The sequence below is a fragment of the Plectropomus leopardus genome, chromosome 21 (genome assembly GCF_008729295.1).
Source record: "Plectropomus leopardus isolate mb chromosome 21, YSFRI_Pleo_2.0, whole genome shotgun sequence".
Classification (NCBI taxonomy): Eukaryota; Metazoa; Chordata; class Actinopteri; order Perciformes; family Serranidae; genus Plectropomus; species Plectropomus leopardus.
The window spans coordinates 18,607,090-18,622,842 of NC_056483.1; the positions used below are offsets into that span (position 1 = coordinate 18,607,090).

At 42.4% G+C, this 15,753-nt stretch overlaps 1 protein-coding gene across 1 annotated transcript in view; it reads right to left on the reverse strand.

The window, feature by feature from the left end:
- Window positions 1–733: 733 nt before the first annotated feature.
- adarb2 (adenosine deaminase RNA specific B2 (inactive)) overlaps window positions 734–15,753 on the reverse strand; it is a 208,451-nt gene continuing 193,431 nt past the window's right edge. Inside the window, exons 8-10 of the mRNA XM_042510581.1 lie at window positions 12,736–12,917; window positions 3,439–3,620; window positions 734–910 (exon numbers count right to left, since the gene is read on the reverse strand). Of these exons, the coding sequence (XP_042366515.1) occupies window positions 734–910; window positions 3,439–3,620; window positions 12,736–12,917 (541 nt within the window). The remainder of the gene's footprint in view (window positions 911–3,438; window positions 3,621–12,735; window positions 12,918–15,753) is intronic.

A 15,753-nucleotide genomic window follows, 5' to 3' on the forward strand; every position in this document is an offset into this window, starting at 1 on the left:
ATAGGTGGAGGATGGAAGAAAATGGAAAGCGGGCAAGGGGGGAGAGACAAAGGGAGGAGGCAGACAGGAGTCAAAGGGTGAGTCAGAGAAGGAGGACAAAGATAGAAATGAAAGAGGGAAGGCAAGGCGGGTTCAAGCAATGGTGTGTCCTCTTTTTCTCACTCTCTCTTCCCATCCCTTCCTCTTCTTCTATCACCCGTCACCCTGACAGGGCCGGTAATTGGACGTGGACCTCTCTCTCTCTCTTTTTTTCTCTTTCTCTGTCTCTCTCTGACTCTCTCCCCCGTGGCTCTGCTCCTCAGCGGGAGCCTTGGGGCCCGGAAATAGCTGATGACAAGATAGTGGCTGCCTTTCACTCTCCTCAAGGTTACCCCACCCTTTCTTTGACAGCCGAAGAGGAGGGTATTTAGGTGTGTGTTTGCGTAAATGTGTGTGTTTGTGCGTTTCAAGAAGTCAAAGAAAGAGTCCATCTTTTTGTGTCCGTTTTCTTTTCAACCTGTCCGCTTGACCTTTGTCTTGTTCCCGTTTGGCGGTGGCACATCCAGAATGACACACACACACACACACACACACACACACGGTGGCGATAGCCTTGAGTTTAGAGGTTGCGTGGGACACTTCCAGGTATGCAGAAGGATGTTGATAAAGAGTCAACTTACCCTAAAAAAATAAAGGTTAAACAAACACACTCTCTATCTCGCGCGCACACACACACACACACACACACTCTTCCTCAGACGGACAGCAGGAACTGTTCCTGCTCAGGCGGTTTCTTGACCCAGGTACCGAGGCCTGTTTCCTGCAGAGATCTGAACCACTGCTGCTTCACTGTCTGGTAAGGACGTGCCGCCATCTTGGCCTCGCAGTACATAAGCTGGCGGTCCGCCGAGCCGGACACGTGGATCCCCGACTGAAGAGGGTGAGCGATCAAGGCGGGAAAGAGCAGAAGAAAGACAGACAGAGAAAGAGAGCAATCGGGAGTCAGATAAAAGCTACACAGAGACAGACATAAAGATAGGAGGTGAAAACAAAGAAAAAGGGAATAAAGCCGGGGCACGGAGGCTAAAGGTTTCATGAAGGGGGGAGAGAGAAGACGAAGAGCGAGCAAAACAAAACGAATGAGCCGGCACAAATGCATTTGGGTGGGGCTGGGAGGCGGCGGGGTGGTGGTGGGGGGGGGGCGTCAACAGCTGTGTAATCTCCCCATTTAAATTTCACAAGCAATTGAACATTCTCTGTGCTTTTTGTGCATTCCTATTGTCGCGAGGGGAAACAATGAAGATCGGCGGAGAGACAAGTGGGGAGAGAGAGAGGGAGAGATCGAAAGTTTCTTTTGGAGATTAGTGCGACTGCTCTTGCGTGGCCCTTATATACGGCGCGCAGGGAGCACTTAGGGTGGGGGCCTCCTCGAGTACTTCTCCAAATAATTATGGTTTCATAGTCATTATGCTTTAACGGCCGCCATTTGGCGATGCAGGCAGTGTCTGTTACATAAAGTTTCAGAATGGAAATGAAAGTGCAGCGGGTCTGTGTGCTGACGTTAAAGATCCGAGCTGCCAGTTTTTGATAAGCCGCATAGAGAGCAGATGTTGCCGAGCCGACAAATTTATCTACGGCAGGAGAGGAAATTCCACATGTCCTCTACAGAGCGCTCACCTGCAGCCACAGAGCTCTGGGACTCTGATTTTAATACACGTGTCTGTGCTTTTTAAGCGAGCGGCTGTTGGCATGCATCCCTACAGTTAATATCTCTGTGTTTGGCTTGCATGTGATTCCTGATGGCAAAGGAGTGCACATTGTTTTTGACAACAACTGAGTAATGCCGCTTGTTTTCCAGCAGAGGAGCGCAGAGTGGTGAAACAGACATTTATTCAAAACGTGACTATTGTTTCAGCTCACATTAATTAAATGGTACATCATAATATTTTTTTCAGCGAGAAAAAGATACACTGTGGAAGGTGGTTTTTAATTAACATTTAAATTAGTGGGACTTTTTTTTTTCACAGCAGATATTTCCACGTCATAACAAGCAAAGCGTGCCCTTTGCATAGTGTATGCTGTTAGGCTTTAATGGAACAGAGCTATCATTAATGTTGCAGCTGTGGTTTTTCTATCAAAAGTCAAAATGTCTGCTGTAAGAAAACAGTATAGTATGAGAGCAGCGTCTGGTTCTATCAGTATGCGAAACACTGTCAATTTGAGTTTTTCTGTAATAATGTGCTCAGTGTTTCCCAACATAGAAAAACTGGAGTAATTGTGGTAATTGAACCATCAATTTTCAAAATAAACTTTGTTTCTGGGGCACCTTTTTTAGTTTATGGGTTAACTAACATCTTTGGTCAAGCCCGGCCTACGGCCTTTGCTGCATCTCTCCCTTCCTCATTCCCCGTCACCTCTTAAACAGCCACTATCTAACTAAGCCAAAATGATTAAAAATAAAACTAAACTTTGATTCTGAGAAATCTTGTAAGTTCAGTATGGCAGATGGCTCTAAATAGTAAATACTCATGACTTGTAACTATATCAGACTTACAATATCACAATAAAACAATGTTCTGATACTGTCATGGTATTGTGTTGAAATCTACTATAATATTACATGTTTATTTCACTAGGATAGCTGAATTTTATTATCATTCCTTGTCAGAAAATTGTCAAGACTCAACATTAAAGAAGAAGCTAACCTTCATGAAGTTCCAACAAGGCTTGGGTGTGACTGTATCACTTTCAGAAGCTTTGCAGTCCAGCCTTCAAATGCAGTGTCTGTTTGGAGACTTTGTAAATTACATCCACAATGATAAATGGTCCCTGATTATTTAGCTAAAACATGTTTCTTAGACATCTGCTAGCTTTCCATGATCACTGTTGAGTCTGGTTTTTTGATGGTGTGAAATGAAATGATGAGAGACCATCTTCTTTTTGGCCTAAAATGTTCCTCCACCCACCTAAAACGGACCAAGTGCCAATTTTAGATGGTCCAAGGATCATGCAATTAAACACTATTTAAGTTGGAATTGTCTCAGCCATGTCATTGTTACCTCTTTCAGTAGAAAAATTATAATAACTGTCTAAACTCTGCTGATTTCATTGCATTTAAAAAAAAAAAAAAAAAAAGCTTTATGATGAGTCCTGATTGTATTACTTCGGACTGAACAGCAGGGGTCCAACTCACACGACACACTGACAAACTGTGAATCTACACATCAAACTTTTTTCTTTTTAATTCATCATATTTCTTGCTTTTCTTAATGTTGTGATAAATATTGTGTATTTTTGTGAGTTTTTGGTATCATTACAATCCCCATAAGTTTGTCTTTGTACTTCATAGCAGTCTAAAAATAAAATTTAGCCACTGACCGGAAGTTCCCCTCACAGATTCTCTACTAACTGATAAATTTAGCTGAACTCTTTACCCTCCCTGTGGATCTTTGCACTCACCTTGCGGTAAAGTCTGCTCCAGCGGGTGAATAGGGTGTGCTTGCAGAGGCGTGAGGGTGTCCCTGAGTCCCACCTCCGTCCAGTTGCTGTGTTGACCACCTCTAAGTGTGAATCACCCAGCGTCCAGTTGACACTCACACATGAGGCTTTCCCCGGCTGCTGATACTCGGCGCTGCTCAGCCCTAAAAGGGAGACAACACAGGGGAGCGAGACCATTTCATAAAAGTGTTTCAGAATGTTACAAACATGTGATTAAAACAAGTATCTGAGTGGAAATTTGCAATTTTCCTGTTAAACCGCCGATTTGTTGTTTCGTTTAACCTTCCTTCACCCTTCACTCTCTCTCTCTCCCTGAGGCTAATGGCAGACATAAAGTTTTGCAGCGCTGCAAAAAGCCGAGTCAACCTGGGCCTGAAACTGCATTGCTGTTTTTATGAAGCTTTGATATACCCTTTAGAGATCGAGGGAGAGAGGTGGCAAACGAAGGGCTATTGAGCATATAAGCATGTGTTCCTGCCTTTGTATGAGTGCTCGTCTGCTCTTGAGTTCCAGCAGTTAACAGTGTTTGAGTGTTTCCAGCTATGTACGCCATAAATATTATCTCCAGTCACAAAGATGAACCCTCTGGTACACTGGACTGTCCGTCTCCACCTTCTCTCTCTGAAATAATTAGCCTTGCTAGAGGAGGACACAAAGTGATCAGTCCAGGAAAGAAAAAGAGGGACAGAGTTAGAGGGAAAAAAGAGGGGAGTAGCTGTCACATTGGGTTGCATGTAGAGAATTAGCTGTTTGCATTGAGAATACGGGTGTTGGCAGAGGTGGAGGCCCTGTGGCGGAAACCGATCTGACAGTAGGGTGAGAATCGAATTACAGCTCAGAGCAAAATTCATTCATTTTAATGTCACAATAAAAATGATCTCTGAGTTATGGCCAAAAAAAAAAAAATTTGCGAGGTCACCATGACCTCACAAAAATGTTCATCATTGAGTCCAAATGGATATTTATGCCAAATTTGAAGACACTCCCCGAAGGTTTTCTTGAGATATTGGGTTTCTGAGAATGAGACAGAAACAAGGCCACCTTGACCTTTGACCACCAAATTCTAATGAGCTCATTGCTGAGGCAAGAACACATTTGTGCCAAATATAAAGAAATTCTCTTGAAGCATTCTAGACATTCGTTCATAAGAATGGGATGGCTGGATAGACAGACAACCCAGAAACATAATGACTCTGGCCACAGCTATCACTGAAGCAAAGGCATCATGAAGCATTTTACAGAAAGGATCACATTGGTGATTGTTTGCCAGGGTAGCTATTAGCTGACCCCTGTATCTTCCTCTGAACATTATCAACTGTTTGATGAAAGGTGTTTACCTTGGATTACAGTGCAATATGTTGAATGTGTTAAGTGTGTTAAGTCACAGATGTATTGTTTGTTTTTACTTATCCCTAGAAAAAGGGAGGAAATGTCACGCCCAACATGTGTCACAGTGCCAGAGACATCAACATGTAGCATCTAGGCAAACAAAACCTGACAGTAAGTGCTGTTTGAACATTATATGTGCTCTAAATCTGTAAGACTGCCTTCAAAATGGAATCACTGTCTCAGATTTCACCTCCACTTCTAACCCAGTTATTTATTACAGTATATCATGCAATGTTAAAGGTGCCTTCACAGAAAATCAGCAGACAGATTCTGTGCGACGGGTGAACAACAGTTGCCTCTGATCTCACCGTCTGACAGACAGCTTGTTATAGTACAATACCTGATGTACAATACCACAATACATGCCTGCAGATCATCTCCCTCCTTGCCACACTCATTTTCCCGTCTTCACTCTTCCATTCACCAATCTCAGCTCTTCTTTTCTGTAGCTCCTTGGAGCTGGAATGAATTGCCTGCCACAGTAACAATCCTCCAAGTCTCTTATTACCCATCTCTTCTCTCTTGTGGAGACGCACCTCTTTGAACAAAAGACTCTCCTATCCATCCTGCCTTTTTCCTTTCTCTCCTTCCATTCATGGCTCATTTCATCCCTTCAATGGACTTGACTCCTCTGTTTCTGTAATAGCCAATTTGATTTTTCCCTCATTGAAGACTTGATCAATTTCTCTTCTGGGAAGTGTTTGGCAGACATGAAAGAGGCAGAATTAGAGCCTTTGGTTATGGGATTCATAATTGTACAGTACACATACCAGGCTGCTGCTTGATATCAGGAGCTAATGTTGAGCCACAATGCAGCACAGCCTGTGTGTTTATGTGTGCACAGTGCATCTATTCTGCATTACTGTGTGGTAATGCGGAGCAGCAGCAGTCATGAAGCAACAGGTGCATGAAAAATGATCTTTATTCCCCTTCAACAGCACTTTACCCCCTAATGTTTAAACACATATATTATACTCTATATGATTTCTAGCTTTTTTCCAACAGGTGTGCAGCTCTCCAACACAGTCATATAAGGCCAAAAGATACTTTCATCAATACAACCCAAAAAACATCTTTTCAGTGATTGTCAGCTCTCAAAATCCACACATGGGCTGGTTAATTGTCTTTTTCTGCAAGTCCTTATAGAACTAGATCTGAAATAGGTCTGGACAATATAATGGTATATATATCATCCAACAGTAGAAATGTGTCTACCTGTAGAGATTTAGCAACACTGCTTCTACATCGGGAACTATTCAAGGTAGGACATGAAGCAGATCAGGGCTGGATTATCGCACAATCTCTCAAAAGTCACTCGTGAGTCTCACATGATCTTCGAAATCCAGTTGCCTTGCAAGGTAACATGATTTCACAGTTATTAATACAGAAACGTCATCTGCATATTGGAGAGAGTGAGACTTGCCTGCAAACAAGTGAAGTATTCGGGGGAGCAGTGGGTTTTTGTGGATAGAAAGCGCTATATTGTTATCCATGGAGTCTGTGATCTACCTGTAGCGAGAACAAGTTTTATTTCAAGTTAATTAACATTTCGATATTTAGGCTTTCATTGCTGCCAGTGTCGGTTATGCTGACACAAACTGAATTAAAAACATTATGAGGTGGAAAATATTTCATCTTCACAAGGAATTATAAAAAGTCATGTTGGTTAAGCATAATTAAGCTTAATTTCCTTGGTTAACGTTTGTGTATATGCCCCTGTATCATAAAATTTAATGTGTGAGTAGACAACTAGCTAGCTAGCTAACACGATCTGCTTATTATCAACTCCTTGGTCATAACGGAGTAAAGTAACTGTAAACACTGCTCATTTTTAGAAAGGGCATGGCAAAAAAACAATTTTGGCTAAATTCTATAAACAGATATCTGCATTTGGAGGCACATACATCTAAAATAGGCAACAATTTGCTGGCTCATCATTATACGTTTGCCGATGGGCTCCAGGATTGGATTTTGGCCCATGCCTTCCACCTCTCCAAAGAGACTGTTTACCAGCCGCTCAAAAGTGATTGGTCAATACTACTTGGACAACTCATGGAATCAGAACACTTACAATACCAAAATCTTGTCCTGTTGCCTACAGATTGTATCTTTCTTATATATGCTGAATTTGGGAATGTATATAAATATTATATCTTATAAAATTAGATGTAAAATTTTGAAGCAACCTCCCATTATATAAAATATACAGGCCTACAGTACCTCTACCTAATGTTTTAATAAAAGTACAGGACACATTGGAGCAACTTGACTTTTAGGAATGCGTAGTATCAGGGGTTACTGTAAAATGTGGACAAAACAAGGTGAAGCTGTTAAACAAGCACTTGTACTTAATCAATTGCACAACTCCAAAGTGGTGGCCAACCATTATTAATGTGTCCTTTATCTACTGTCGTCCTGATTCTTCTTATCCCAAAACGACAAAGCCCTGCCACAGTTTCTGTTCACGCTGTGGTGGAAGTGAACAGCAGGACGAGAGTGAAGGACAAGTCAGCCCATCGATGTGTTTGGCCCTCGGGGTTCAGGTGTAGCTGCTTTGGCTGAGTGCGATAAGAGTGGGCCCTGCGATCCCCAGGAATTTCCTCTAGGGGTGTTGCTTTTAAATAACCCTGGACACACAATAGCCGGGGAGCTCATCAGAGCCAATGAAAGGATGGAGGAGGAGATGAGAGAAGGTGGGGGGAGGTACGCTCACAGTCATCTGAATGCAACCGAAGTTCTCTGTTTCTTTATTCGCCTCCTGACTTGCTGTCTTGCTCTCCTCCCCTCAGCCTGTCTCCCTCTCTGTCCTAGCTCCCTTCAGATTGAATGGCTGTCTGATAAGGACTGTGATTACATTGATTTGGTGTGGGGCCATCTCCACTGTCTGTCCATCTTCCTTCCTGTCCTCCCTTTCCTTCACCCTTCTACCCTTCAGTACAGCTACTCAAGGTACCGCGGGTGCAAAGATCTGACAGTTTACGGTGTGTGGACACACAGAAAACACACATTATTGTGAAGCGTGTCTGAGCGGAGGGCATTTGCAGGAGGAAGCCACATCTCTTTGGAGTCTGAAGGTACAGGACAGGTCTATGTCATTTATCAACACAAAGAACCCTCGACACTAAGAAAAAAAGACACTCTGCAACATCATTTGAATCAAACAAACTATGTACTTACTGCAAGGTTGATTATAGTTCGAGTGATTAACTTACTCTTTTGAGTATGTATGACTGATGAACAAATGGATTGTACCTGACCAAAATTCTCCAAACACTAACTGCAGCTTGTAATATCTATATCTGGAAACTCCATTCAGGCCAACTTAAATGGCTCAGTTCAAAAAGACACTGAACAAATCATGAGAAATGTACGCTAAGAGCTGGGGTCGGAGGATTCAATGATAAATTTGTCCCGGCTATCATCACCAGAGGACAAGTCAGTACAATTATCAATCTTGATGAGGATAGGCCTCACAAAATATTCATCCTCATGGCAACCAATTACCCAGAGCAGAGGCCTGCAACGCAAAGAGCTGATATGACCTTCAAGAGGTATACTTGAAACCTGATGCAGTGCATGTAGTATATATTTGGGATGGGCATTTTAAATAACTTCTATATTTTAGTACTTGCATTAATTCAATACAGAGAACTTACAAAAAAAAATTAAATGCATGAACAAAAATGCAAATTGTCCAAGCATGGACAACAGGTGTAATTTAAAATGTATTTGTTGAACAGTCAGGATTGTATTAGCCTGTTAAACCATGAATTGAAAGTTAACAGTTGCCAACTGTTGCTACAGTTAACGTTACACATTAAACACAACGCTGGAAAACTGTTTGCTGAGTAGCTGTACTCCAAGTCAGTTCATTGTCTGTCCTGTTATCACTAAAATGGCAACAGCAGCTAACATCTGAAAGGAACTAACATCACCAGTTTCCTACTGTGGAGCTCACACTCTTGCAGCATTAGTCTCATTATTAACAGAGATAGAGAGAGAGAGAGAGAAGCAATGTACTGCACACAGCTCTGGAATAAAACTAGATACACTGCCACGTGGTTGTAAACGTCCGCCCACCAGTCAAGTTGCAGTTACAGTTTACATCGATGTCTGTAAAAACATGGATGCTTCATACACATCTTTTCCCCAGCAGCACAGAAGATCTGTACAATCAGAACAGATTCAAATTGGACAACCAAGATTAGTTTCACCAATTCAGTATCTGACCAAAGGTCTCCCCTTCTGTTCCTGACTTATGACATTGAGTAATGGCCTGAAAAAGTGTTTTTGCAAAACATTATGATGTCATGCTTGATCTTTGACCTCTGACCTTTGAACTTCATCATTATATTCTGATATATGTGTGAAATTTAAGCGTGTGATTTCTTGAATTAGGGGCAAAAACATTTGAAGAAATCCCCTAAAGGTGTTCTTGAGAGAGCACTTTCACAAGACTGAGACAAATTCAAGGTCACTGTGACGTTAAACTTTGACCAGCAATATCTAATTAGTTCATCCTGGAATCTACTCAAACGTTTGTGTCAAATTTGAAGAAATTCCCTAAAGGTGTTCTTGAGACATCATGTTCACAAGAATGGGACGGACGGACGGACAACCCAAAAAGATAATGCCTCTGGCTTCGGCTATCAAGGGCACCATAGACTGTATATAAAGATTGACAACATGAAAGCTTCCCCAAAGTGTAACTTCTCAATCTTGATCGCCCCCTGGTGTCTGTCTGCAGTACAGGTCCTAAGGCCCGCTCCTCCATGTTAGTGAATGGGACATAGGCCAAGCTAAAAACTCAAGTACACGACAAATACATTTTTTCCAGAAGATGGTTTCTGTCACTGAATATAGTTCTTATCACCCTGATGTTTGTTCAAGTGTTTGTTTTAATGATAAGTTCAATTTTAATGGGTTATTAAATGATACTAAAGGGGGCTTTTCTGCCATTATTGACAGCTGTGACAGCTAATCTGTACGATCGTATTCAATTGAGCTGCTCACGATATGTCGGACCGGTGTTTTGGCGGGAACTCCCTCACCGCGGATATCACTACTGCACAGTCTCCAGCTCTCAATGACATCACTCTCGCAAGATGGCAATGCCCAAATCCCTGGACTTCAGCATAGCGAGGGTAAGTGGGGGCGCACCATCCTTATATATAGTCTATGGAGGGCACAGAGCTACGTATAATAGGATGTTACAAATTTTAAGAAGTAAAAAAAAAAAATGGTCACGTTCATATATGGGAGGGGCAGTGGTGACTATTCTACGTTGAAAGAATACTGATGTCCAAAAAAAAGTACTCAAGAACTTGTGCCTTTCCCTAACATATAAATACCGTACTATACTTGAAGACTACTGTACTTGATTGGAAGTTGAGACAGAGCTTCAGTTACAAACAAAAGACTCAAAACAGTAAGCAGAAGCTTTTAAGTCCCTGAGAACAATAATTTTAAGTGTTACAGTGCTATTTTTTTTAAATATGTATATATTTGATGGTTCCTAATACGTGATTGGCACCATCTTTGTTCTCATCAGTGATCCCTAGCAACAAACTCTGCCCTACATCGCTGTGTGTCTCTGTCGCTCAGCCACTCTGACTGGCCTAGATCTGAAGTGATGGCTGATGCAGTCTCCACAAGTTGGGTGTCATTCAGATCCTCTTCCAGCATTCATCTTCACTACAAACGAAAGCCTCAGGTCTCAGTGGAGCCCCGGAGGCAGACGTGCCAGACAACTTCATAGCTGTTGCTTGTCTGGCTGGCACAATGTAACCATGGTGAAGCAGGGGTACATGAGTTTGTCAAGCATGTGTGCATGGGTGTGGGTGTTACATGTGTGATCTGTTGTGATTCTTTGGTCTGGAGCTGACATATTTATTAAAAGGAACTGCTGAAAATATATACAGTAAACATATGGGCCAGTGTATGGGATGGCCCCATCTGAAAACACAGAGCTGCTTATATTTAGCACAGACAGGTGCGTTACTGTTTGAAAAGAAAACAGTCTGTCATTTAGCTGGAGAATGTGGGAAAAAAAGTATAGCGAAAAAGTTTTCACTAGATCACTTAAAAGCCGAAAAACATCGGAGGTCAACCAACCAACCTGTGTATTTGTGCTTTAGTGAGTTTAAATTGTGTTGTTCAGCTAAGTCTATAGAGGGCAAAACAGAGATAAAGAAGAGTTAATATTGGACTTACGTTCATCAGGGGGACACAAACACGACTGTGAATGAATGATAATGTTGCTTTGCATCCTCTGAATGTATAAACTGGCAATGGTTTGCCATAATAACTTTAAGAAAGTGATAATATATCTACACTGTGTTCACAGTTTGTTTCTGCTGCCGCCAAGTAGCAAAAAACTCTTTTAAGAAAGAAAGAGAGAATTAAATTGACTAAATAAAGCTGATGGAATAGGGTTAAGCAGAGCAATCTCACACAGTGATTTTAAACTTTAATCCACCTTAACCTTCGATGAAATGGGAAAATAGCTGTTTGTGCTTCAACACAGCATATTATTTCAAATCAGATTTGACTATGTGAAACTGTAACTCTTATAAAAATAAACTACTGAAATTGAAAAAATACTGTATCACAGTCAGATAATCAGTCAGATAATATGAGTCTTCCAAGCACTCAAAAATAGAGCTAAGGGACTTCCAAGCACTCAAAAATAGAGCTAAGGGACTTCCAAGCACTCAAAAATAGAGCTAAGGGACTGTTCCCTATTTATGAGGGGGGGTGTAAAATGCTGTACTAGGAAGGGAATTATGTTTTTTGATTTGGCTTAGAAGGGGGGCATTCAATTTTAAATGGCCGTGTTTTGCATATATTTTCAATATAATCAGAAACATAAAATCCACAAATGGGTTTGAAAGGCATGCTTTCCTTAAAAATCTCCAAAATCAGACAATTTATCACAGCCAGAAACTGTGAAATCTATTTATAATGGAAAAGGGTCATGCTTTTCCCTCAGTCACTCAGGGAGGCTCAAGGGAAAACCTTTTTAGCTGCAGGGCCGGTCATGAAATTTATAAAAAAGAAAAAAAAGAAAAAAAAAAAAACCACCACCCCCTACTCTGATAAATGAGGGACATTCATTCATTCATTTTCCATAACCGCTTATCCTGTTAGGGGTGTCGGGGCTTCATGCTATCCCAGCTGACATTGAGCGAGAGGCGGGGTACACCCTGGACAGGTCACCAGACTATCACAGACACATAGAGACAAACAACCATTTACACTCACATTCACCCCTATAGCCAATTTAAAGTCACCTGTTTACTTTACCTGCATGTCTTTGGACTGTGGGAGGAAGCCGGAGAACCTGGAGAAAACCCGCGCTGACATGGGGAGAACATGCAAACCCCCTCTTCTTGCTGTGAGGCAAAAGTGCTAACCACTACACCACTGCGCCACTAAATAAAGTACAGTCCCTAAATTATTAGAGCCTATTATATGATCTACTGTAGCAGGGTCACAAGGTCTCTGTATTCTCTTCATTTATCAGAAAAAGTGACAAAGCTGACAAATTCCAGATACTGGCTCCTTTCAGTTGAATCTCTGTTATCAGTAGATTTGCTCACAAAAGTCATTTGTGCAGATCTTTTGCACAGTTTTCAATTTTGTGAATTTTTAGGTGCAAATGTGCACCATTTTACTTCCTTTGGTGGTTCAAAGATCACTCTGAGATAGAGACCAAGCCTCCAGGAGCAGCAATGTAGAAAGGACTTAGGTAGAAAGAATCAATTTCATTCTGACATGTTCTGGTGCCAATACTTCCCAAATTCAATGTATTTCTAAATGTAATCCATCTAAATCACACTGAGACATGTCTGACTGTGTGTGTCGTACCGCTGAGCAGGGGCTGGTTGCGTCTGTGCGTGGCGGGCAGCGGGCCCAGGCGTTCCTGCCGCTGGTTTAGAACTCTGCCCAGATGGCCCGTGTGGCGCAGGCTGCCGACGGTCACGCTGTGCAGGTACACCGGCTCCACAAAGTGGCTCAGCAACGCCCCCTGCAGGCCCAGGATGTTCCATCTGAGGGGAGGGAGTGAGGAGAGAAAAGTGGACCATGAAAAAGAAGAAAAAAGGACAGAAGGCAACAGTTGGGGAGAGGGAGAATACACGGGAAGAGAGATAGAATCAGGGTGGAAAAGGAGGAGAAAGATGGGAAGAGAGAGAGAGGCAGAAAAAGAGAGAGACAGATGTGAGAGCTTCAATGACAGGTAGAGACAATTTGATCATTATCTTGATGTGGGACGTGATGAATAACAGCCGCTGGACTGACAGCACACACAAACACATCATCTGACTGACACACACGTCCTGCCTCTCCCATTTTCCCAGGTTCAGAGACGCAAACCATCATCGCCACCACCGACAACAACATCGCCAAAGGTCAGTCCATCAGCAGTCACTACATGGAACTACGCATTACCACGTGTGCATTCATCAGTGCCATTGGGGTTAATGCACTGCGCGGCAACCTCCCGTCGATTGTTCAGCGCGAGGGGCCGATCACCTCTGGATTTGTTTGAGGGGATCCACCACTGACACAAAATCACTGTGGGGCTAATCCTGCCAGCCGATACTGTAGCCAGCTGGTCATGTGCCACCTACTGCCTCTATTTAACCAGCAGATGCTAATTTATGGATGGAAAATGATAATTACCGTGTTTATTATCATTCCTGCCCTTCATAGAGAGAGTGGGCCTGCTGTGCGCCTGAGCTGTGTACTCTCCGCTGCACTGGACTAATGAACTTACGCGAAGCACAATCAAAGCCCCGACATTATGCTACTAATTTTTTGATCATTGTTCTTTTTGTTAATCAATGTCTCTTTATCATGGATGCAATTATGGCGGCTGCTTGTTTTTTTGTTGTTGTTTTTTCTCTCATCGACTTAATAATCACTCATTATGGCTTTTTTCGCTTCCCGAGCAGTCAATTAACATCAACGGCTTCCTGGGAATCACTAAACGGGGCTCACGAAGCAGCCGCCTGCCTACGCTTTACCTGCAATCTGTCTGCAAGATCTGTCCTTTACCTCTCAAACACAGAGGAGGAGCTTTGTTCAAAAAATACACACTCACACACACACAACCTCCACAAAAACAGAAATAGTTTAGCCTGAAATATTAATTTACCCAGAAAGCGACACCGTGAATCAGAAACATCTTCTAATCTCATGCAAGAAAAGACAGCCATCTGGCTTGGGTGTGTGAATTTAAAGAGAGGAGAGGGGAGAGACCTCTTCTCTCTCTTTCTCTCCATCTCTCTCTCTGTCTATCTCTGCACATCCATCCTTTCTTCCCTCCCCCGGTAAACGCCGACCATTAAAGTAATGTCTTCATCTGCATAAAACTGCAGTGGAATGGAGAACATCATCGTTATATGAAAGCCATTTAGGCCCCTCAATTAAATCCAGCTGTCGACTTCAAATCAAATATTAGCAAAGGAGCTTCGCCGGGCCAGGTTTAAGAAAACAAAATCATCAGGTGAGGTGATGATGGGCTACCCGTTATTAAAAATGTTTATGATGAGAGCAAAGATCCTAAAATCCCTTATGCTCAAGGCAAAAGTAAGTATAATTAAGTGCAAGATCTGAGGGAAGTGGGGAAATAAAAAAGTAATGGGAGGTTGCAAAATGAGTATGACAGAGGACAAGAAGACTATCCAGGGGATCACTTTAAGACTGCAGCAGCGTGTGTGTGCGTGTGTGTGTGTGTGTGTGTGTGAGTGTGGGTGTGTGTGTGTGTGTGGTGTGTGTGTGTGTGTGTGTTGAGTCCTCTCACTTCCACCCTCCACCCTGACCTTGATTAAACTGGCCCTTTGTGACCCACTCACTTTAACGACGGCCACCCATCATTTACAGCGATATATAAAAAGAAAAGAAAAAAAAAAAACAGGAAGAGGAGGCTGTGGAGCAAAAAGAGCGGGTCTGCTGTCCGACCTGGCGGGACCGAAAGGAGGGGATGGTGTAAGGGAAGAAAAGCAGGGTGTCCCTTCTCCCTCCCCCGTCACTCTATTTTTTTGTAAAGTAATTGCTTTCACCCCCGTTGGTGACCTGGGTAGATTTAATCACACCATCTCCAGCCCTGGCCAACTGAATCAAATTGGTCAAATTAACAGCGGCTCCACAGGAGAAGGGTTCACCTCTCTCTCTGTGCCTCTGTGTGTGTGTTTGTGCCAGTCCTTTCACACACACGACGGCGGCTCAGCTGTAGTCCTGTATGGCTCAGCTGGCACAGCGCGGTGCTTACTAAGCTAAATTCATGGGTTCAGTTCCTTTTCAGTCCTGGCAGAAAAACTGAGACTATATTAAAAATCGATTTCAGATATGTTAGAAAATGCAACATCAAGGTTGGAAGTAGAGAATTACTATTGTTGAGCCCCTTCATTGTGTGCTGGGTGTTTTTAGCTACGCTTGCAGCCTGGCTCTGCGGATGGCAATGTCAATCTGCTGAGAAGGAAAGAATGTATTCAGAAATAGTAAAGAAATGTTTATTATCAATAAACTTTGACTTGACATGACCTGGACTCCAAATTCCCCAGATCCCAGTCTAATCGAACATCTGTGCAATGTGCTGTACCCCACCTTACAACCCACCAGTAGTAGTATAATGTGATGAAGAAATAATACTTTGTTACAGTACTTGAGTATTTTTTGGGGAATATCTGTACTTGAGTTTTCATATGTCTGTCAACTTTCAGTTTTACTCCATTACATTTCCTAAATAAACTGTTTACTTTTACTCCACTTCATGTCCCCTGAGCATTTTAGTCACTTGCAACAAAATAGGGTGGGAAGAGAGGAAGGAAAATGGTTAAAAAAAGATCCTGTTTTGACTTTAAATGTCCAACTTTGGGAGCG